This window comes from Papio anubis, chromosome 15 (genome assembly GCF_008728515.1).
Source record: "Papio anubis isolate 15944 chromosome 15, Panubis1.0, whole genome shotgun sequence".
Lineage (NCBI taxonomy): Eukaryota > Metazoa > Chordata > Mammalia > Primates > Cercopithecidae > Papio > Papio anubis.
The window spans coordinates 650,646-673,681 of NC_044990.1; the positions used below are offsets into that span (position 1 = coordinate 650,646).

The window sequence follows — 23,036 nt, forward strand, 5'->3', positions numbered from 1 at the left end:
GCAGGAAGGTTCTTACTCCTGGCTTTCCGCGGTGACGTGCCTCCTGAGAAAGCGAAGCCTGCGTATGTCTCTGTGTTGGCTGCTGTGGGGACTCACGTGCCTGGAGTCCCTATAAGGAACTGAGTGCCAAAATCTAGCAGCATACAGTTTGTGACAGAACAGGAAGAGGTCAAGAGAAATGGGAAACTAAGACAATGTGAATAAAACCCACAGAATTACCTTAGTGAAAGTCTAGACGATAATTTGTTTCTAAGAATAAGGATGATCTATCTCCAGGTAGCAGGCCCCAGGCAGTTCTAGAAACTGCAGGTCCTCTCCTGGCAGGGTGGGGTGGGAATGGCGCTACCCGGCACCCCGAGCGCCACAGGGATGATTTCCAGGGTGTGAGGGGCTTTAGTTATGGGGCAAGGCTGGCGGAGAGGGAACACGGAGGAGTTCGGGGAGGAGGGAGGGCTTGTCGTGGTGCTGACCTTGACCATCACCGCTCAGTGGCAGCACCTCCGTTGGCCAGCTACTTCAGGAGCAGGGTCACCACCAGCGTGCCGGCACTCCAGTAGCAGGTTGGAGTTTGACCCTTGCTTGGCGTGTTAATTGGGTAGAGCCAGGACGCTTTCAGGGCGAGAGAGGGGCCAGGTGACTTGGTTCAGGGCGCTGGGGGAGCCTGCTGGAACTGGAGCACCGGCGCGCTGGTCATGACCGTGCTCCGGAAGTGGCTGCTGACATGCACTCCTGAGCATCCACGTGGATACCCTGTGTTCCGGACGGCTCCGGGGCCGCGCGGCAGAACCATGCCTGGTCTCAGTGTGGCCCTGGAGAAATCATGCCCACCATGATTGTGCCAGCCACAGTGTGCCTCCCACCTAGCAGACAGCGGCGTACCTGACACAGTTCTGGTGGGTTGTTTTAAGGATTCTTGACTTTATTGTAGGAAAATCTATGCTGCTGTGGCCGGTTTCCATGCCAGATACTGCAAGTCAGCAAACGTGAGCAAGCCTCTCCGGGGCTCCACCTCCCCGTCTCGCAAATCCGTACAGTTGCTCCAAGCCACAGTTGAACACAGGGTGCAGTGACACCCCTTTGACTCACAACTTCCAAGCCCAGATGAACTTGAATTTTCATTTTGGAGTCTTTCAGTAGTTGAACATATATTTGGTGTTTTCCAAGTTTACCTCAAAACTTTCAAGAGCAACTTTTAATAGCAAAAGGAGCGGAACTGGGGAAGTTTCGCAGAAGACACTAAGTAGGCTTGTGCGTGTTTTCAGTTGAAAAGCTCCAAAGGCCTTGCAGAGCTTCTCCTTCTCAGTGAGGCCTGGCGTGGGTTCCATGTGTGGCCAGAGTGCCTGGCCCCTGACCTTTGACTGTAGTGAATGGAATGAGTGTTGGCAGGGGCAACTAGGACTCACTGGTGTGGGCGCTCCTGTCTCAGGATCCTCTGGGCTCACAAAGTAAGCTGAGGTTCTGTTTGACCCTTCCGTGGCATGCTAATTGGGTAGAGCTGGATGCTTTCAGGGTAGGAGAGGTGCCAGGTGACTTGGTTCAGGGCGCTAAGGGAGCCTGCTGGAAACGAGCTGTGTGCCTCTGTCCAGGCGTGTGGGTACTGGGTCAGCAGGTGAGGAAGGAATGCCGTTCCCTGCCACCCCTGCCATCTGCCGGTGAGGCAGCTCTCCACAAATCATAGGAGAGTGTGAATTTCCAGGGGTCTGACCTCCAAGTTGAGGTAGGAGCTAGAACAGGATGGAAGGACGGCTTGCATTTCCACCCGTGACAGTGTCTTGCTGCTGATGTCAGGGTGGGCCAGAAGAAGCTGCGTTGCCACTCACTAAGTGGTAATACCAAGGGATCCCATGGATTGACTTTCGCGTGTTCAACTAGCCTCACATACTTGGAATGATCCTACTTGGGATTGCTGGATTCAACCTGGTTATGCTTGGTTGTGAATTTTTTTTTGCATCTAAATTCATAGGAGATATTTGTCTGCAGATTTCTTTTTTTTTGTCCTATCTTTATTTGATTTTGGTATCAAGGTCATACAGGTGGAGAAGCCCAATGCCTGGGACCAGAAATATTTCAGATTTTGGATGTTTACAGATTTTGGAATATTATATACTTACTGTTTTAGCATCCCTAATCCAAAACTCTGAGATCTGGAATGCTTCAGTGAGATTTCCTTTGAGTATCATGTTGGTGCTAAAAAAGTTTCAGATTTTGGAGCACTTTGGGGTTCAGATTTTCAGATTAGGGATGCTCAGCCTGTTCCGGCTGCATACAATGAATTGGGAAGTTCTTCCTCCTCTCTGTTTTCTGGAAGAGATTGTGTATAATTTTTGTTAATGCATTTTTAGATATTTGGTAGAATTTTCCAGTGAAACCATCTGGGCCAAGGTGGGGTTCTTTTCTGGGAGCTTTCTCGTTATGAATTTAATTTCTTTTTTTTTTTTTTTTTTTTTTTTTTTGAGGCGGAGTCTCGCTCTGTCGCCCAGGCTGGAGTGCAGTGGCGCGATCTCGGCTCACTGCAAGCTCCGCCTCCCGGGCTTACGCCATTCTCCTGCCTCAGCCTCCCGAGTAGCTGGGACCACAGGCGCCCGCCACCTCGCCCGGCTAGTTTTTTGTATTTTTTAGTAGAGACGGGGTTTCACCGTGTTCGCCAGGATGGTCTCGATCTCCTGACCTCGTGATCCACCCGTCTCGGCCTCCCAAAGTGCTGGGATTACAGGCTTGAGCCACCGCGCCCGGCCATGAATTTAATTTCTTTAATGGTTGTGGAACCATTTGGATTGTCCGTTTCATCTTGATTGAGTTTTGATGGTTGGTCGTTTCTGAGAAATTGGTCCATTTCTTTTAAGTTGTTAAGACCGTAAAGTTCTCAGTAGTCCTCCTTTTCGTCTTTCAGTGGCTGCAGGGTCTGTGGTGATATCCCTGGTTTCCTTCCTGAAATTGGTGATTGGTGTCCTCTCTCTTTTTGTCTTTGTTCTCTTGCTAGAGGTTTATCAATTTTATTGATTTTTTTTTTTTTTTTTTTTTTCGAGGAGCAAGTTTTTGTCTCATTGATTTATTTCCTTTTATTTTCTCGTTTTCAGTCTCACTCACTCCGGGACCATATTTGTACACCTGCAGCCAAGCATTAAAGAGACATTCTAAGAAAGGGGCAGGGGTAGCAGCGAGGCTCCCTCACTATGGGGTTTGTGGAGGGGAGCCACACTGCCAGCACCATTTCTGGGACAGAAAGAGAAAGCACTGAGGATGACAAGCATTTTCTTTTCTTGTCTTTGTGGCATCCTGGGCTATGACACGCTCCCATGTGCGTCACCTGTAAGTCCTCAGACCTTCGTGGGGTGGAACGGACACCCGGATAGCCAAGGGAATGAAGGAGCCAGGTCTGTTGTGCCGTCTCACAGATGTTCACTCCGTTTCTCTTCCAGTTGGCTTCAGATTTGGGATGAAGCAGCCCTGTGGTCTTGGAAATGCCAGATGGACATGTCTGGCCACAATCTACTGACACTTACTTCCCCTGCCAGAGGCACGCTCCCTGGGTGACAGGATCTTACTGGCTGGGATATCATTTCAGGTCTACATTTTTAAGGCATTAGCATAATGAAGGACATTGTGTTGTGACAATAGACTTTTGGCTGGACAGTAGCTGAGTTTGTTGCCTGTAAATTCTTTCCCATGAGGACAGGGTATGTGGAGGTGCCTGGGAATGAATCTGCAACCCTCGGCAGGTTCTCAGCCTGCTGGTGTGAGTTGGTGGTGATGAGCTTCGGAAACTGCTGACCTTGGGTTCTGCCTGTCCTTCTGAATGAGGTCATCCCTGTGCTGGACTGCTGTCCTTAGGGCCTGGGCTGCAGAGACTGAGTTCTTGGTCTCTTGATTTGTCAGGGCGGGTGTGGTCTGGGGCATCTGGATGGAGCCCTGAGATTCCAGAACTTCATCACTGAGCTTTATTTCAGACACGACTGTTAGGAGACATTGTTTTAGTTAATGAAGCGTATCTCAAAGATCGTGTAGTAAAATTGGCAGATGAGGCTTGTTGTGGCAAACTTACTCAAAGGTTTCTGTTGAATATCATTGGTATGCAGATACCATGTCCCTGGCTGTGTATGTGTCTCTATGTGTGTCTCTTGTTTCTAACCCTTTCTCTCTGACCCCAGGCTCACAATAGATACATGTGCAGCTAGCCTGGCGCGGTGTCTCACGCCTGTAATCCCAGCACTTTGGGAGGCTGAGGCGGGCAGATCATGAGGTCAGGAGATTGGGACTATCCTGGCTAACACCGTGAAACCCTGTTTCTACTAAAAATACAAAAAAATTAGCCAGGCGTGGTGTGGTGGCAGGAGCCTGTAGTCCCAGCAACTTGGGAGGCTGAGGCAGGAGAATGGCGTGAACCTGGGAGGCAGAGGTTGCAGTGAGCTGAGATCGCGCCACTGCACTCCAGCCTGGGCGACAGAGCAAGACTCCATCTCAAAAAAAAAGATACAACGTGCAGCTCTAACCAGCTTCTACTTAGTTGGAGATTCTCATGTGGTCACTATGTAGCTGTGATTCACAGTCCTAGTTTTAAGACACTGAATACCTCTGGTTATACCAAAAGATGTAAAAATTGATTTAAAAAAAGTAGCTGGGCAGGTGGCATACGTCTACAGTCCCAGCTACCGAGGAAGCTGAGGCAGGGGGATTGCTTGAGCCCAGGAGTCCAAGACCAGCCTGGGTAACATAGTGAGACGCTCTTTTTTTTCTTTTTTTTAAAATAAAGATAGACTTAATTCACTTTTAATTAAAAACACAAACATATTAGAACGAATGAACAATATGTTGTAACTGCACAGAGGATGAGAATCACTCTCCCAAATCAAAAGCTCACCCAGACAGACCTGCCCCGCGTGGACCTGATGGAGAGCGACGCCCCAGGGGATCTCCCTTGTCATACTGCTTGCATGCTTAGCATCAGCCACCCGCCTCCAGCCGTTTGATTTCCTGAGCAGGGATGCAAATTGTGATTAGGTTTTCCTTTTAGGAGGTTTTCCTTTTAGGAGTCATGGGCCTGTGTGGGCAGAAGCAGGTCCCTCAGGAGGGACACCCGGAAACGGCCCTCCCCATGACTGATTGTAGCTGACCGCCTGTGCTCGGGTGTATCCGCCTGCCGACTGTACAGTGGGGCTTCTGTGTACCAGGGCCTGGTCTCGTGCTGCCGGCCGGGTTTGCGCGTAATCCGCTGCATTATGAACTGTTGTGCTGCAATTAGAATGTAAATCAGAAGCTCCTTGGCAGAGTGGGAGGTTACACAAAGGGGAGGCAAGGGCATGAACATATTCTGGGGGGAAGATGGCCTAAAATGTTTACGTTTCCTGCTGTAACTACCTCTTACATTTCTCTCACATGCGCTCTGTTCACTTGGAGGTGAATGGTCCTTTGATTTCTTCTCTCCTCTTACCAGCCAGCATTCATATGGGTCTGGTTCTCCACCTCTGCGTGAATTCCCAGGAAGTTGCCTTCTCACCTATTTCATTTTCTGAGCAGGAAGCCATCTCAGCAGGCTGCCTGCGTGGCCTGTCCTTTTCCGGCAGTCCAGGGAGGCTCTGCCGTTTCACTGAGTGGCTTTTAACATCATTGTCAACGTGAGCAGGTGCCCTGAGACCCTGTAACAGAGCAAGGCAGGCCCACTGATGGTTACTCAGATGCTGACTCTGGAAGAGAATCGGTACAAAGCAGGGGCTCCAAGGAGGAGCAGAACCGGGCTCCACCATCGTTTCGTAGGCTTTGAGGTCAAGGACAGGAACAGCAGTCTTGTGGCTGGAAGCAGCAGAGCTTGACAAGAGGAAGCCTGTGTGGAGCCACTGCCAACAGGAGATGGGGTCCTGCTGGCAGCTTTTCTGGAGAAGGACAGTGTTGGAAATGAACTGCTGTGGTTTGCTTCAGACTGTGGTGCACCCGGAATGTGTCCGGGGGAAAACGTTGAGGCTTGAGTAAAATAGCACAGCGCAGACACTGGCGACATCTGTCTGGTTTTGGCACAAAGTCACATAGAGCGATGGGCCCAGCGTATGGGGAAGTTGGGGGAGCCAGGAAACAGCCAAGTCCGGCCTCTGCACCACGCCTCAGCTGGAGGGGTTCTACATTTTACTTAGTTGAAAACTGAACCCTAAGAGTTTAGGATTTTTTTTTAAGACACAACATTTGAAGCATCTGAGTGAATCGCTGATGGGGCTTCCAGAGTTCTATGTATCTCAGCGCTGCCTTTTCTTCCTGCTGCTCTGAGGCTCACATCACCCCAGAAAGGTTGTGTTCTACCTCTGCGGCTTTGCCCTGGGCTAGGCCTGTGCGGGCTGTTATTTTTCCCCCTGAAAGCATCATTATACACATAGTGTATAATGTGCCTTAGCCTCCCAAGTAGCTGGGACTACAGGCACATGCCACCACGCCTGGCTAATTTTTTGTATTTTTAGTAGAATTGGGGTTTCTCCATGTTGGCCAAGCTGGTCTTGAACTCCTGACCTCAAATGACCTGCCCACCTTGGCCTCCCAAAGTGCTAGGATTACAGGTGTGAGCCACCGCACCTGGCCTTAATTGAGATTTGTTTTCCTAGCAGCAATTTTCCATAAGAAGTAGACTTTTTATAGCATTATTTATGATTTTGTGGGTGGCCATTTTCTGAGTAGTCACGTTGGTGAGCAATAAAACCCTATTGAAAAGAGAGATACTGCTGATTTATGAATTTAGAGATACCTGTATCGCCATTAGCAAGCACATAAATAACATCAACCACATACTCATTAAAAATCCCCAAAATGCTGCAAAGCTTCTATGTTAGTATTCTAACTCTAAAAAATAAAAATAAAAATAAATAAATGAAAATGCTGTTGCTGTAACACCTTCTAGCAATCATTACCAATAGGTGCTTGAGCAGTAAATATAAATGATGGATTTCGGCTCCCTCAGTTTGAAGTTGGGAAGTTAACAGGCCAGGGGTAAGGGTCCCTAGAAGTAGAAGATGGGGGTGAGGAGTCCCCAAGAGAAAAGGCAAAAAGAAGGGAGGCGGGAGGTGACAGATTACACCGCATCCCTCTTCCCTTGTGGGAGCCAGCCTTCGTGCCTTCCATCAGCTGCAGGTAGAAGCCAGGTGAGGCCACTGGAGCCCCATGGGCCATCAAGGCTGGACGCGTCTCTGGGTAAGGATGTGGGGAGCAGGCGGATATGGGGCTTGTGTTCCAAGGCTGTTTTTGGAGTCAGGGCTTACACTCTTTGCTTCAAAACTTATTGTAGTAAACGGTATTCCCAGAGGACCCCTCAATGAAAGTATCACTGCCCTCATAGAATGGAAGTGAACATACTCACATTCATACACGATGGATTCTTTTTGCTGTTGTATTTGTTTTAAAAGTCGAGGCCTTTCCTTTCTTTCACACTCTATAATACTGTTGTTTTTCCCCCAAAAGCATCATTATACACGTAGTGTACTAACAAAAAGTGCACCAGGAATTAGCACTGGGGCCTGAAGTCCTCCGGAATGCCCCTTTTATTAGGGCAAAGTCTTTCCTCTCTTTCCTTTCCATTTTTTGTTGTTGTTGTTGTTTCTATTTAAAAGCTCTATTTTAGGCCGGGCGTGGTGGCTCATGCCTGTAATCCTGGCATTTTGGGAGGCCAAGGCAGACGAATCACGAGGTCAGGAGATCGAGACCATCCTGGCTAACACGGTGAAACCCTGTCTCTACTAAAAATACAAAAAATTATCCTGGCGTAGTGACTGGCGCCTGTAGTCCCAGCTACTCAGGAGGCTGAGGCAGGAGAATTGCTTGAACCCGGGAGGCGGAGCTTGCAGTGAGCTGAGATTGTGCCACTGCACTCCAGCCTGGGCGACAGAGGGAGACTCTGTCTCAAAAAAAAAAATAAATAAATAAAAAGCTCTATTTTAAAGAAAAGTCAAAGGGAAAAAGACCACCTGTGTTTGCTCTGCCCTAATTCAAATTGCCGTCAGTTTCCTTTGTTCCTGTCTAGTCTCTATTATGAACATGCTGCTCAAGTTTTTATTCATTCTTAATGGCTTTATGGTATTTCATTTAGCTGGTCTTTTTTTTTTTTTTTTTTCTTTTAAATCCAATCTTTCCCTTATTGGGGGATGTGTTAAGGTCAGGCCTCGGTGAGCCTCTCTGCCCAGGTGGTCTCTCCTTCTGAAGTCTTTTCCGGAATAATTCTGGGAGTGGGCTTGCCCTGTGGGAGAGGAACATTTTTATGACTTGACAGGTGTAGCTGAGATGCCCCCAGAGGGGAGACCCGCCTCTCCTCCGGCAGCTATGCACGTAGGCTTGTTCCCAGCAGCCTGGCCAGGGTGGTCCACCCGGTGTTTCTCATCTTCTTTCCCCGGAGCGCTGACTCCTGCGCGTCCTCTCGGAAGGCTCTTGACAGGACGGGTGTTTTATGGGCGTGATTCAGTGTCCTCTTGCATCAGTTCAGTGTGGTGGTGTTCAATCAACCCTTGCAGCGTTAGCAAAATTTGCTCAAGTCATTCCGCAGGAATGTCTGTGTCTTGCTTCCAAGAAAGCTTGTAAGTGCTGGCAACAGGCCGAGCAGCTCCCAAACCTGACCACAAGCCTCTGAGTAATTGTGGGGCAGCACTTAGCAGTCTTTTATTTTCGACTTATTAAAGTCCCATCTCGGCCTCACCTTCTCCCTGGAAGGTGGCGTGGGTGGGGACCGCTGGGTCACATCTTTTCCACCCTTGCCATGGAGCCAGTTTCCTGCTGCATGTGGGAGAAGCAACATGTGGTGAACAGCATAGAAAACGAAAACATGTGGGTACAGTATGTATAAGTGGAGGGAACAAACTCACCATTCTGGCTAGTTTCTCATGAGAGTCTCATGACTCATTGTGATAGTTCTCAATATAAACTTAATCTAGGCCGGGCACGGTGGCTCACACCTGTAATCCCAGCACTTTGGGAGGCTGAGACGGGTGGGTCACTTGAGGTCAGGAGTTTGAGACCAGCCTGACCAACATGGTGAAACCCCATCGCTACTAAAAATACAAAGTTATCCAGGTGTGGCTCACACCTGTAATCCCAGCACTTTGGGAGGCTGAGACAGGTGGGTCACTTGAGGTCAGGAGTTTGAGACCAGCCTGACCAACATGGAGAAACCGTGTCTCTACTAAAGACGCAAAATTAGCTGGGCGTGGTGGCGCATGCTTGTACTCCCAGATATTCAGAGGCTGAAGCAGGAGAATCACTTGAACCCGGGAGGCGGAGGTTGTAGTGAGCCAAGATCCCGCCATTGCACTCCAGCCTGGACAGCAAGAGCGAAATTCCATCTCAATAATAATAATAAGAAGAATAGACTTAATCTCTAACTCTGTAACTCCCTGTAGCATTTGCAAGAGCTGGATGTTTCTCAGAGGGAGAGTCTAGTACCCCGGCTCATGCTCGAGTTAGTTCTATACAAGTGATTGTTCTTGTCTGGGTCAGTCCTTGAACATCTCTGGAGATGAGGAAATCACCGAGATTTAACTTTGTTCCATCCTTTCTTTCACTAGAGACTGAGGTGGACATGCTGGTGTAATCCTTTCTTCTTGGTCGCTGCCCTGGGGTGATCTACACGAGCCCAGTGCTTGCTTCATGTCGCCCTCGTAGGGCTGAAGGTGGCAGAGTACTCTCCTTCTCACTCTTGCATTTCTTTATTTGACACTCACCTAAGATAAAACCTTTTGTGACTCCTGACTGTTAATTTTTCTCCTGTTTCTCAGTTGACAGTGGACTTGTGCCCAAACTCTGGCTGAGGAGTGCAAGGACTTGAATAGAACCTCATCCAAATTCCTGGGTAGCAAGTCTGTGTTCCTAGTGGTGATGGTAGTAGTAAAGTTATGGTAGTGTTTGCACAAGAAAAATGTGAAAATTCAGGACCAAGTTTGGGGAAAAAGTAGAGCAAAACAAAATAGATCAAAAGCTGGGAAGTAGTAAAAAAGAAGTGGATGAGGAAGAATGATATGAAGAAAAATGAGAAAAGCAAGTGAAAATGAGGGCATGCAAAAAATACATGAACCAGAAAATTAAATCTAGGAATGGGATGATTACAGAGAAGGAAAGATGATTCTGTGTCGCTGGTAATCAGTAGAGGAGATAGTCACGGAGGATTTACCCATCAAATATCGTGTGCCTCCAGCACGCAAGTTTCTCTCCTGCCTTCCTCCTCTGGGACTGTCTGAAGGACCAGAGTACGTACCACCACATCTGTTAACCCTTTGCTATTGTTATGTTGTTAATTGTTAGATGTGTCTTGCTTCCTCCTCTCACAACCCCACAAAGAAACAAAAGTGCTTGATCCAAGATCCCCGAGGGTATCTGTCCCCTGAGAGGGTCAGCTTGGCCAGGCTACAGCATCCAGTCACTCAGTCAAACTCAGTTTAGATGTTGCTGGGAAGGTATTTGGTAGATAGTTGACTTTAAGTAAATGAAATTATTCTCCATAGTCTGGGTGGGCTAAATTCAGTTCATTGAAAGGCCTTGCAAGCAGAACTGAGATCTCCCTAAGGAAGGAGAAATTCCACCTGCAGACTGTGGGCAGTTCCTGCCTGGAATTGCCGGCCTGCCTTCCTGAAGTCCTGTCCATGGCTTTCTGACTTGCCAGGCCCACAGTCACATGAGCCAATTCCTTGAAATAAAACTCTTGATGTATGTGTGTATGTGTGTGAATCTTATGGCTCTGTCTGGTAGAACCCTGAGTGATACATCCCTAAACCTTTCATTCTACTTAATATTTGTGTCACAGCAGTTGGGTATGTTAGTAACTATCTTGCATTTTCTCCTTCACGGATGACAGTCTTGTGGCTCCTTTCAGCCTGGGCATTTTCTCCCACCACATCAGGTGCAAAGTATACATACCCAACTGCTGTGCCACTTGTATATAAGCAAATGATTATTTGTCATTGTTATGATAATATTAGGTCACAGATGTCACAAGGCTTTGGGTGGAATTGAGCTCAGTGGCAAAATTAAGCAACCTAAGCTTCAGAACATCCCATATGGGAAAGCTTTAGTTCAGCACCAAGTGCAGCAAGGAAAACTCAAATGTTTGCCTTGGGGACATGAAATCCTCGTTGTGGAGCTTCTCAACGGAATGCCTTGTGGTCCTTTTCTTTCTCTGTATTTAGCTTCTTGGTAAAAACTCAAGCTTTAAGAAACTATTTCACAAATTCAAACGGGCCAGAAAGGAGGAGTGAGAAAGGGAAAGTATCAAAACGTTTTCCCCTTTTCTAACTTGTTCTACTGGTGAATAGTGACTGATGGGAGACCGACAGCCCTCCTCTAGATGAAATCAGGCAGAGCTGAGAACACGGGAGTTGGAGGGAATGTGGCTCCTCCCGCGTCATGGGGCAGCATGGAGGACCCTTCTCAGGCATTAGTCGGGGGCTGTTAGCTCAGATGATACAAACCAAAAGGAACTGCTCTTGGGGGACGCACGTTTCTTCTATTTTGCAATTCTAAAAGTGATTTTTTAAAAATCGGCTCTAAAAATACTCAATACGATTCTAAAAGAGCCAAGCCAAATAACACGGCAAGTACAGGGTGGCTTCCGTATTTGCATACTTCCCAGGTTGAATACTAAAATGAACACTTGGGGCTGTTTGGAATGTTGGCCTGGAAACCAAGGGTGAGGGACAGTCTGCAGGCTGCCCGGCTGCCTTTCACAGCATTCCAGAGCATTCCAGAGCCCACGGGGGTGCGAGGGGCCACAGCCCAGGCCTTCCAGCAGCCTGGAGAGAGGGCAGGGAGCCACCCTTCCTGCCTCCAGACCTCCTGCCGGGGAGAGCAGGCGGCAGTGCCTGTGTTCCACACAGGCTTCTTGACGGTTCCGGGCGTTTCTGTGGGCCTTCTGTAGCTCCCCCCCTACCCCCACGAGGCGCCTGACCCCTTACAGCTTTGCTGTTGGGAGGAAAGGAGGCGACCCTCCTCACCTTCGCAGTGAGCTGCACGGACTGATTCGCTTTCCTTAGCAGCCACAGTGAACATGGGGTAGGGTGATTTAGAACTCGCAGGAAACCCGTGAGATCCCATTTCACCCCACCAGATTAGCCATACTTTGCAAGGGTGTGGACACCAAGCGTGGCGAGGCTGAGGCGCGACGGGACCTGTTCCACACTGTGCTGAGGCCGGGCCGCAGCGAGGGGGAGACGCGGGCACAGGAGCCCCAGACTAGCCACAGGCCACGGCCGCAGGGTGGGAGAGTAAACGCAGGTCCCTGCATGAAGGAGATGGACACATGACGCAGGCTAATCTGAGAAACAGGATGGTGAGAGACAAGTCACGCAAGGACGCGCGCTCAGTGATTCCGTTTACAGGACGATGAGAAACGGACCAGCGGCAAACGCTGCGGTTGAGGAATGTGGACAGGGGCGGCCGGTCTAAAGCGGGAAAGCCGCTACCGCAGAGGGCAGGTGCGGGCCAGAAGCGGGCGGAGTCTGCGGCGGTCGAGGCCGGGGGGTTTGCTTTGTAACCTCTGGAAACGTGGACTGTGGCTTGTTCAGTCTCGATACCTTTGTGTCCCGTGTGCGCACACAAAGCGAAACGCAAAGTGGCTGTCCGAAAGGTTGCTGCGGGTCCCAGTGAGTGGCCCTGGCCCTCGCCGTTGGCGTGGCTCTGGTGGTCCTTGTTCCCGGCCGGGCCCCTGCTCCCGCCTCGCCAGCGCGCTCTCTGCAGACGCAGGTGTCTAGACCCGCACACGGACCCGAGGCACCGCGGTGTCGCCCGCTGAGCCGGTTAAGGGGCAAGGCGGGGGTTTTGAACCCCTTTTCTCGCCTCTTGGGGGACCCCTGGGGCTGCCCTGGAGGCCCAGGCACCTGGAAGCCAGGCCCAGGCGCCCCAGGCTCTCGGTAGGGCAGAGGGCGCCTCCCTGCAGGCCGCTGTGCCGTCCCCGCAGAGCCCTCGGCCGAGCAGGCCCCCAGCTCCCAGACGGCCTCTGGGCAAAGACAGGCTCTGCCCGCACCCCGGGGAGGGAGACGCGCTGTGGACCAGCGGCCCGGGCTGTGGTTGGGGCCGGGTGCGCGCGTGGGGAGGTGCCCCGGGGTAGGGAGACCGGGCCCAGCCGAGGGCAGGCGGGGCCGCCCGGGCCGCGATGGGAAGGGCGGGCCGCACCGTCCACTGAGCCAGCGCCGCTGCCTCTGCCCCACCGAGCTGCGGGAAAACACAGCGCCCAGACGTATCCGATGAGACCCGGGGCGGCGGATTCCGCGGAGTGCTGCCCGTCTGGGCCGTGGAGGGGAAAAGGTGGCAGCTTCCCTCCGCCCTCCCTCCTGGCAGTGGAAATGCCCAAGGGGGAGGCATCCTCCGACGGGAGGGGCCGCAGATCATTATCTGCGCTTCCCTGCCTCCGTCCCAAACCACGTGAGGCCAAGGAACACAGGTGGCTGATCAGACGTCCAACCTCAACACATAACAACTTGCCTCTTGCTTTGAAATTTACATTGCAGAAGATTCTAGGGCCCCACCTTAGCAAACAAACCCATGGTTCTAAGCTGCATTTCATCAAAGAATATCACTTTTTACGAACTCATTAGAAGTTGAACAAGGCCGGACTTGCAGGCGGGTGAAGCCTGGAGAGCACCTTCCCACGTCTTTTGGTGGCGCTAATCTTACTCCCCCCGGGTCCTAGGCAGAAATCTAGAAAATCCTTCCTGCCCTTTTCCTAGGATGCCCCCTCCTCACGCTCCCCTTGTCCTCAGCCTCTCCCACTCCCTACAGCTGCAGGCTGTCCGTTGGTTGTAGGGTGAGATGAGGAGGCAGGGAGGTCAAGAGGAATTGATTTCAAACCCTAGTGGATTGCAGGGACGGAAAAGGTGAATTTGTGTTTGACCATTTCACACACACAAAAACCATATATATATATATGACTTTTTTTTTAGACTGAGTCTTGCTCTGACACCCAAGCTGGAGTGCAGTGGTGCAATCTCAGCTCATTGCAACCTCTGCCTCCTGGGTTCAAGTGATTCTTGTGCCTCAGCCTCCTGAGTAGCTGGGACTAGAGGCATGCACCACCATGCCCAGCTAATTTTTTATATTTTTAGTAGAGACAGGGTTTCACCATGTTGGCCAGGCTGGTCTCAAACTCCTGATCTCAGGTGATCTCCACACCTCGGCCTCGGAAAGTGCTGGGATTACAGGCATGAGCCACCACGTCAAGCCATTTATAACATACAATAATATTATAGTTTTGTCCTGCAAAATTCAATCAAAATACTATCATAGGTTGAGCATCCCTAATCTGAAAATCCAAAATCCAAAATGCTCCAAAATCCAAAACTTTTTGAGCACTGACATGAGATAGCGATACCTTTGCTTTTCTGATGGTTTTGTGTACACAAACTATTTCATGCACAAAAATATTGAAAATATTGTGTAAAATTACCTTCAGGCTAGGTGTGTATGAAACATAAATAGATTTTTTGTTTATTCCCAGGTCCCTTCCCCAAAATATCTCATTATGCATATGCTAATATTCCCAAATCTGAAAAATATCAGCCATCCAAAACACTTCTGGTCATAAGCATATTAGATAAATGGTACTCAGCCTGTATAGTGCTTTGGAGAAGATTTTGGGATCCTGCTCTAAAGAAGTTAGGATGGAAGTGGTGGTCATGAAATTGTCTTTTTACAGAACTCATCTATGCCGCCCATTTTCTCCATGTAGGAAGGAATCGTGTCTCCTAGCGACCTGGACCTTGTCATGTCAGAAGGACTGGGCATGCGGTATGCGTTCATTGGACCCCTGGAAACCATGCATCTCAATGCAGAAGGTATGTATCTGGGGCCAGGTGAGGAATTCCATTCTATTTAGTGTTGTCATGGGTTTTGTAAACCATCACATTTTGCCTTTTCTTACAACTGAATAGAGACAGTAGGATATATAGGAGATGATGGCCAGCCCTGGTGTTTCACAGACAAGGCAGGGATGCGAAACGCTGTGTACTGAGGTGTCAGTCCATGAGGAGTGCGTGCACCGCAGGCTCTGTGTGGTGCGTTCTGCTCAGGTGAGAGCTCGAAAGAAGAGAGGTGGGTGATGTCACGGAAACTCCGCTGCGTGTCACCCAGCCTGGCAGAAGGGAAAGTGGTAGTCTCCTGAGGAAGATGATGACATTATTTCCAGAGGCAAGAAGAAAAGACAGGAGGCTGACTTAACCCTTAACCCGCAGGGACCTCTGCTGGATATATCTTCTGCCCAAATATGAGCAAGGTTTTCTTCTAGAAGGCTAGGGAGCCCACAGTGAGGGCTTCCACAGGCTCGGAGCTGGGGAGGGGCCTGTGGGTGGGGCAGACCAGACACTGACCAGATGCCGCCTCCAGAAGGCTTGGGGGGAATTAGGTCTGAGCCCATTATCTGTGATCTGGTAACTCTAAAGGAAAGACGACTTGAGAAGGACAAGAAGCTTCTGAGAGTGAAACTCTGTCAACCAGATTTTAATTGATCCAAAAAGAAGATGTCATTTGATAACCAATAAAACTTACAGCAAATTAGAACGAAGTAAATTTTAAAAACTATGTATAAAATCTGGAGAGAGATGTAACCTAGATGTTATTATTGCCAGCTATCTCTTGGTACTGAGATTGTAAGTAACTTTTAGTATCTTTTTGCTTGTCTGTGTTATACATTTCTACAGCTACTATAGATTAATAGTAATATTACTAACTTGGAAAACGTATAGAAAGATAAAAGAACTATTGTTTGCAGCTCCATGGTCTGCATTTAACAAAGGATACTGAGAAGCTGGGGCTTATCTAGAAAAAAGTGACCAGATCTCTTGTATGTCTCTCGGTCTGTATCTTTTGTGGGGTGGAAGTGGAGTGAAAGACTGGAAATGGCAAGCAGACAGAGAGGTTTGGGCTCAGTACATGGCAGGAAGAACTTTCTAGTAACAGGAGCTGATGTCCAGGAAAGGTCCATGCTTTAAGTGGGTAACTGAGCAGGGGACTTGGTTGCCTGCCTGTGGGAGGTTTAGATGTTGAGAGGAAGCTCCCTCCGTGAGAGGGGAGGTTAAGAGGTTGTGACCTCTCTCCGTCTGTTTGACTTCAGTTCTATCATTTCAGTATTACATTTTGGTAATAGTTCAGTCAGTTTTCACAGTAGTTAATGAAATGTGCTGTACGATGAATAATTCAAGGCAGCTTTACTAGACCTGTTCCTGCACATAGCAGGTGCACAGATGATTTCTGAAGTGGATGGGCCGCGTGTCCTCTGCTTCAGTCCTGATGAGAGTCAAGCTAAGAGGAGCTAAGAGGAGTGGAGGGAAGAGGGGAATCTGCTCCAGCACTTGTGTGTTAGTTTTATGGGAAGATAACCACTGAAGAGAGGAAGATAATGTAGAGAAAGACGGCCTCATGCAATGAAACAAGAGTCTTGTTGTATTATTAACACAAAGTCTTAGATGATTTCAAACGGTGTTTTCAACCAGAACCTCAAAACTTGTGAGCATATTTAAGCATTGGAAAGGTATTTAGATTTGTATATATATTTAAGCATTTGAAATGTATAGAAATTTATACATTTGAAATGTATATAGACGCTGCCTGATAACCACGGTGTTTTTCTTTCTTCTTTTTTCTTCTTGAGAAAAATAAGATAATTGAGGTGTCATAATAAATAGATAGGGACAGAACTGAGAACAGCTTTGACTTTCAAACAAATAGAAACAGAAGCCAATGAAACCAGAAACTCAAGAATCAAATAGAGTGGCAGACAGGAAGGAGGCCCATAACAATTTTTCAAACAAAGCAGATATGATAAGAAAACCTAATTGGCTTCATATGATAATGGTGGACGGATGTAGTTTTCAACTTCAGAGCATTCCAAAGACCAGAGTTGGAGAGTTATAAGATCTGGCCGGGAACCCATGGAAATGTTCATCATTCTTCCCTGTGTCACCCAGAATATATCAAGATTGGAGTTGGGAGAATTTTTCTTCTCTTCTGATACTGTTTTCATAAAGCCAGCATCTCAGGTTAAGGATCGTTATTAGCCTGAAAAGCTACCATTTATCTAGAACTAGTGCAAATATTTTAGGATTTATTTTTAATCTAATGAAATAGTGTCTGAGAAACAGGAGGCCAGCGCGCCATTGCCTTTTGGCTCCTTTTACAAACAACACCCTTGAAGGACGTGCCCTCAGAATGGGGGTTCTGGCCTGTGGAGCCAGTGGGCCGACTCCTTACCCTGGCTTTCCAGCCTACTGGCTGTATAACCTTGGGCAAGTGACTTAAGTTCACTGCATCTCAGTTTCCCCATCTGTGAAATGGGGACAACAGTAACTGCTTCCTCAGGGTGGTGTGAGAATCGAACCAGATGGAAGCTCTTAGCTGGATTGCTGGCACCTATTAAGTCCTTAATAAATGTTGTATTCAAACAGAGTTTTGTCTTGTTTGTTTCATGTACTATTTTTCTAGTTTTTTTTGTTGTTGTTGTTTTATTTTTAGTTTTTAAAATTCTTCCAAAAAGATTCACAAGTGCAGAGAGAGGAATAAATACAGATTAGGATTTTTGCTGTGGCGTGGAGAAGCCTCTAGAGCCAGGTACCTAGAGTTTCCCAGCCGGGTTTATTTCTTTGCTAAGCTTTAGACTCACAGGTCAGTAGAGAGACGAACTGCTCTGTGTTGTCCCTGGGGCTGTTTGGGTTCCTCCTGCGTTTTGTTCCACTTGAAATGAGGACATCTCAGAATCTGGCAGCGTGGAAATCACCTCCAGGGGAAGTGGATGTTTATTTACCATTTTGCCTCACAGATTTCCTCTCCTGTGTAGACACTTGCCTTTGTTAAAACTGAGATGCCTGGTGGCTAGTGGGTTTGGTTGATTGACGGGAAGTGATTATTTGCCAGCCAGTGGAAGAAGGTGAGCCAATGGGCGGGGACTTGGTGAGGTAAGGTGAGGGGCCCAGGTCGGTTCTGCCTCCCCTACCCTGGGCAAGTCCTCACTCAGGTGGGAATTTGATCCTGAGAGGAGGAATGAGATAATGTCGCTCTGTGCTTTGAGGCATTTTTGATCTTCCTTAATGAGTTCTGTGAAACCCTGTCTCCAAAAAGCAGGTGATTCACATAGGTACGGGTTCACAGCTGTGTGAAGGAAAGCCGGACTTCCCCGGTATGGGTGGCAATCAGGGCTCTCCAAGGAGCTGATGTCTGGAATCCCTCCTAGTGGCTGTGGCCTCGGGCTGGGGTCAAGGCCTCCTCTGGTGCCTGCTCCATACATGGGAACAGAAAGGATTCCTGCCTGTGCACCTGGGCACTCACTGAAACCCGCTGTTCCTCAGAGGCCCACAGCCCAAGGCTCCCAAGTGATAAAGCAGCAAGTTAAGCTACATCCAATCTCACGAGAATCAATTCTTTTTTCTACCTTTTTTCTTTTTCTGCATAAGCATCTCTTAAGAAATTAGGTTCAGAATCTTCTAAAAAGCCAAGCTGTACAAGGATTTTGGAAGAATTAGAACTCAGAAGGACAGAGGGCATGGAAGCATAGAAGAAAAAGTACAGGGGAGGCTGGATTCGATAGAAATCGTGGGGAAGGGCAGACCAGGGGGATCAAAAGTGACGTGGGCTGTGTTGTGCTTTTCCTATTTCCAAAGAAATTGGCATTTTAGAGTAATTTACACCCAATTCCCCTCTTATGGTGTAGAGAAACCAAAATACTTGTTGAAAATAAATTATACCTCCCTAAAATGGAAGGGGGGGAGTTGCAAAGAACAATCACAGTCATAAGTTTACTGGAACATGGTTGTAAATAATCAGGCAGATGCAGGTCGTGAGTCTAAGTCACGGCGAACTCCTGCCCTTGGAGCACCCGGAGGCTGCACCCATCTCATGGTGAGCACGTGCTGTGGGAGCCTGAACTTTGTCACAGACAGTGAGGGCTCTTCGTCCCAACAGCATGTTACAAAAAGTTTTTATATCACTAAGACTGACATTTCAAAGGGTTTCCTGAATAAAAATGGGGAAAAGTATGAATTGCACTATCATGAATTCCAGCTTTATTCCAGAATAAAGCATTAGAATAAAATGCTTTATTCTGTTTTGTAGAAATAGATGTCCCTTTAAAACTTTACAAAAGCAGAAAGGAAAGAAAGTTCTAGAAAGCTCCTGGGAGATTCAAATGGTTTCACAGGACAGGGGGAGATAAACACTTGCTCAGAGAATGTTCCAGAGGGCAAGTGCTGCGTGAACTGAACCCCTGGCCTGTTGCTGCTCTGGTAGGAGAGGGAGATGGAACCGGCTGCTGAGGGGTCTTGTGAGGGCACCTGCCTGCCTGCAAGGCGGGGATATGCAGCCACAGCCACGCTTCCCATTTTCTTCTAATTTAATATATTTTCTATTTTAATTTTTTTTTTTTTTTGATTGTTTTTTTTTTTTGAGACGGAGTCTCGCTCTGTCACCCAGGCTGGAGTGCAGTGGCCGGATCTCAACTCACTGCAAGCTCCGCCTCCCGGGCTTACGCCATTCTCCTGCCTCAGCCTCCCCAGTAGCAGGGACTACAGGCGCCTGCCACCTCGCCCGGCTAAGTTTTTTTTTTTTTTTTTTTTTTTTTTTTGTATTTTTAGTAGAGACGGGGTTTCACTGTGTTAGCCAGGATGGTCTCGATCTCCTGACCTCGTGATCCGCCCGTCTCGGCCTCCCAAAGTGCTGGGATTACAGGCTTGAGCCACCGCGCCCGGCCAATTTAATATATTTTCAACTTGATTCTTGTGTCTCTCTGCCCCTCACCCCAAAAGGAAACAATAAACTGTATTTGTGTCTAGATTTATCTCCTTTCGTTTTAATACATAAACAACTAGCAAAAGTGAAGTAAATAATTTCCCAAATGAAATAAATGTGTAGGTGGTTTTCTGTTCTGCGGAAACGCTAGGCCACCTCCAGTACCTGTGCAGTGCTGGAACGCTCAAGAGCCTTCCAGAATTCTGCACTGCCAAATCAGCACAGGTTAAACGAGATGAAACCCCTTCTTTTACAAACAGAGCACCCATCCGTTGCTTTCAGGTGCGCATGTCGGGAGAGTTGGTATGTTTGGGTCGTTCGCCATCCAGAACCATTTCGGGGGCAATGTTAGCGCACGGAGAGAGAAGAACTATTTGAAGCAAATAAATTGCAACCCAGTGATTTTAGGCTTTCACATCAGCACAGGTCAATCAAAACCAAACCCCAAAGCTGATGTTTGTTTGTTCATTTTTTGCTTTTTGAGCGTATCTAGTACTGATGGTTCGTATTTTAAGTTGATCATCCACAGTTTTTGTGGGGAGTGGGAAGCTGAGCTGGGGCAGGCTCTGCACGTTCTGCGGCTTCCTTTGTCCCCGTGTTATCGTTGTAGGCGGACTGGCCAGTTGCTGAGCCTTTAAGGGTTTGAAAGATGTGGGAAACGGGTCAGGGTGGCGGCAGTAGCCCAGGCTGTGTCCTCCATGGCGCCCAGAACCAGAAACGCCGCCTCCTCCCTTTCCAGGATCCCGGCCCGGGCTTCTGACTTGACTTGCTAAGCACAGGCCGGCACCGGCGCATTCGCCTCCCGGCAGCAGGGAGGGGAGGAATGTGAGGGAGAGTGAGTCTGCGGGGCCGGCGGGTCGGGGCAGGCTGGTGCCGGGTGGGGGCCGTGACTGGCCTGCGCTTTCCCCTGGGCGCACCCCATTCTTGCGCAGTCAGCCTAACCCGTGCGGCTCCCTCCCTCTCCCTCCAGGATAAGTCTCTTCACCAAAGTCCCAGGGCCCTCTCCTTAGAATCTGAGAAATCATGGCTCCCCAAGGCTGGGGAGCAGCAGGAGCGTGGGGAGCGTGCATGGGGGCTTGTGCAGCCGAGCGCCTGGCTCCATCCACCCAAACCAGCAGGGCACAAGCCAACATGAGCTCTCCAGCCAGTGCTTCAAGTACCTGCAGCCTTGACCGTACCCAGTACAGTGGGGTCTCACTCTGTCACCCAGGTTGGAGTGCGGAGATGCTATCTCGGCTCACCGCAGCTCAGTGCTAACCAGTGCTAACAGATCTGTGACCTAACAGTGAGATAAGTGATGGGTTTACCTGAGATCTGACATCTTTAATTCTTGGAAAATGCGTTTAAGCGTTGTACACAAATAACCCTGTACATGGCTGGAGGAAACACTTTTGGTGACATTAGAACTTACTGGGGTAGCCAACAAATCCGTGTGTGAACGCAGGCCAACTGGAGTGTTTCATGAGATCGTGAGATGCACCAGCAGAGGTGGCATGCGAGGTCTGAGGGACCTGGCACTTTTTTTTTTTTTTTTTTTTGAGATGGAGTCTCGCTCTGTTGCCCAGGCTGGAGTACAGTGGCGTGATCTCAGCCCACTGCAACCTCTGCTTCCCAGGTTCAAGCAATTCTCCTGCCTCAGCCTCCCAAGTAGCTGAGATTACAGGCACCAGCCATGCCACCTGTCTGATTTTTTGGTGTGTTTAGTAGAGACAGGGTTTTACCATGTTGGCTAGGCTGGTCTTGAACTCCCAGCCTCAGGTGATCTACCCGCCTTGGCCTCCCAAAGTGCTAGGATTACAGGCATGAGCTACCATGCCCAGCCAGGCCCAGCACTTTTTGACATTTGAACACCCAGGAGCCAGTGTGGGCAGTGGGTAATGGGGAGGGTTGCTTCTCTGGTGCCAGCAGGCCCATGCACATTCCCCAGCTCTGTCTTGTCTTCACAGGGAGGGAGGAATATAGCTTATCTGACCCCAGGGTAAAACTCTCTGAATGCATTTCTGAGTTTAACTAAGAATGTTTTTTCTGAGATTGTGGATTCTTGTCTTCATGCAATTCCAGGTATGTTAAGCTACTGCGACAGATACAGCGAAGGCATGAAACATGTCCTAAAGACTTTTGGACCCATTCCAGAGTTTTCCAGGGCCACCGCTGAGAAGGTTAACCAGGTGCGTAGACTCACTGTGGAGAAGCATGTCGGCCACCTGGAGCACTTGCCGCCCCTCACCTCTGTGGTGGGTGGGCGTGCATCTGCAGCTGGAATCTTGGCCCTTGATCTCAGTGTTTCCTCATTCATAACTTTGTTCATGCTTCCATCATGTCACCAGGACACCTTAAGGACAGGGTGACCAGTAAACTGGTAGCTCACTGTGACTTCTCTCTGAGGGACTGAGGTCTTTCAAGATTTGGAAAGCTGCCGTTCATTGAGGGTTTACTGCTTTTGCTTTGAAAGTAGTTTCTGCACAGTTTGCATAAACAAGAGCGATAATTACACTCCTGGTAAATTATTTCCTCTTTATTGTCCTTTTTTTCCTTCTCCTTCTCGCAGGACATGTGCGTGAAGGTCCCTGATGACCCAGAGCACTTAGCTGCCAGGAGGCAGTGGAGGGACGAGTGCCTCATGAGACTTGCCAAGTTGAAGAGTCAGGTGCAGCCCCAGTGAATTTCTTGTAATGCAGCTGCCACTCCTCTCATTGGAGGCCCTGTTTGGGAACACTGGGAGCTCGTTATCAGCCCTCTGTGACACAGGGAGCAGCCCACGGAGATCCTAAGCTGGCTGTCTTGTGTGCAGCCCGAGTGCGGTGGTGCAGGCCGGTGGTAGCCCTGGGCCTGGCGGCACAGCAGCACTTGCGTTCTCGGGGCTGTCGATTTCCTGCCACCTGGGCAGATAACCTGGAGATTTTCACTTTTTCTTTTCAGCTTGATTACGTATGACTATATTTTACAGCCAGTGATTGTAGTTTCATGTTAATATGTGGCAAAATATTTTTGTAATTATTTTCTAATCCCTTTCTGAGTACTCTGCGGCCCTGCCTTTATGAGGTACCTCCCTTCGTTTTGCTAACGCTTATTCTGAATAAACGTTTTTGATTCCTTACAGATGTCTTTTTCCTTCTCACTTTTTTTCTGAGAAACACAGCATTTGATCCTGTGACCGGCGTATTTTAGGGTGACCACGACGAGTAAGTCATAAGCAGATACTTTTTCCCAGGCCCTTCGTCCATCACTCAGCAGACATCCAGCAATGTGTGCTTTTCCCGGAGTAGCTTCCAGTGTCCTGAGGCTGTATGATCAGATGATGTTTTTGAAACACCACTGACTGCCCA

General features: G+C 48.8%; 1 protein-coding gene across 4 annotated transcripts in view; it reads left to right on the forward strand.

Annotated features, from left to right (window-relative positions):
* The window catches only part of CRYL1 (crystallin lambda 1), a 113,532-nt gene extending 90,723 nt beyond the window's left edge, over positions 1-22,809 (forward strand). For all 4 annotated transcript variants that reach the window (XM_003913646.4, XM_009191586.3, XM_017951112.3 and 1 more), the window contains 3 exons: positions 14,669-14,774; positions 21,772-21,878; positions 22,259-22,809. In XM_003913646.4, the coding sequence (XP_003913695.1) occupies positions 14,669-14,774; positions 21,772-21,878; positions 22,259-22,372 (327 nt within the window). In that variant the 3' untranslated portion in view covers positions 22,373-22,809. The remainder of the gene's footprint in view (positions 1-14,668; positions 14,775-21,771; positions 21,879-22,258) is intronic.
* Positions 22,810-23,036: the final 227 nt, after the last annotated feature.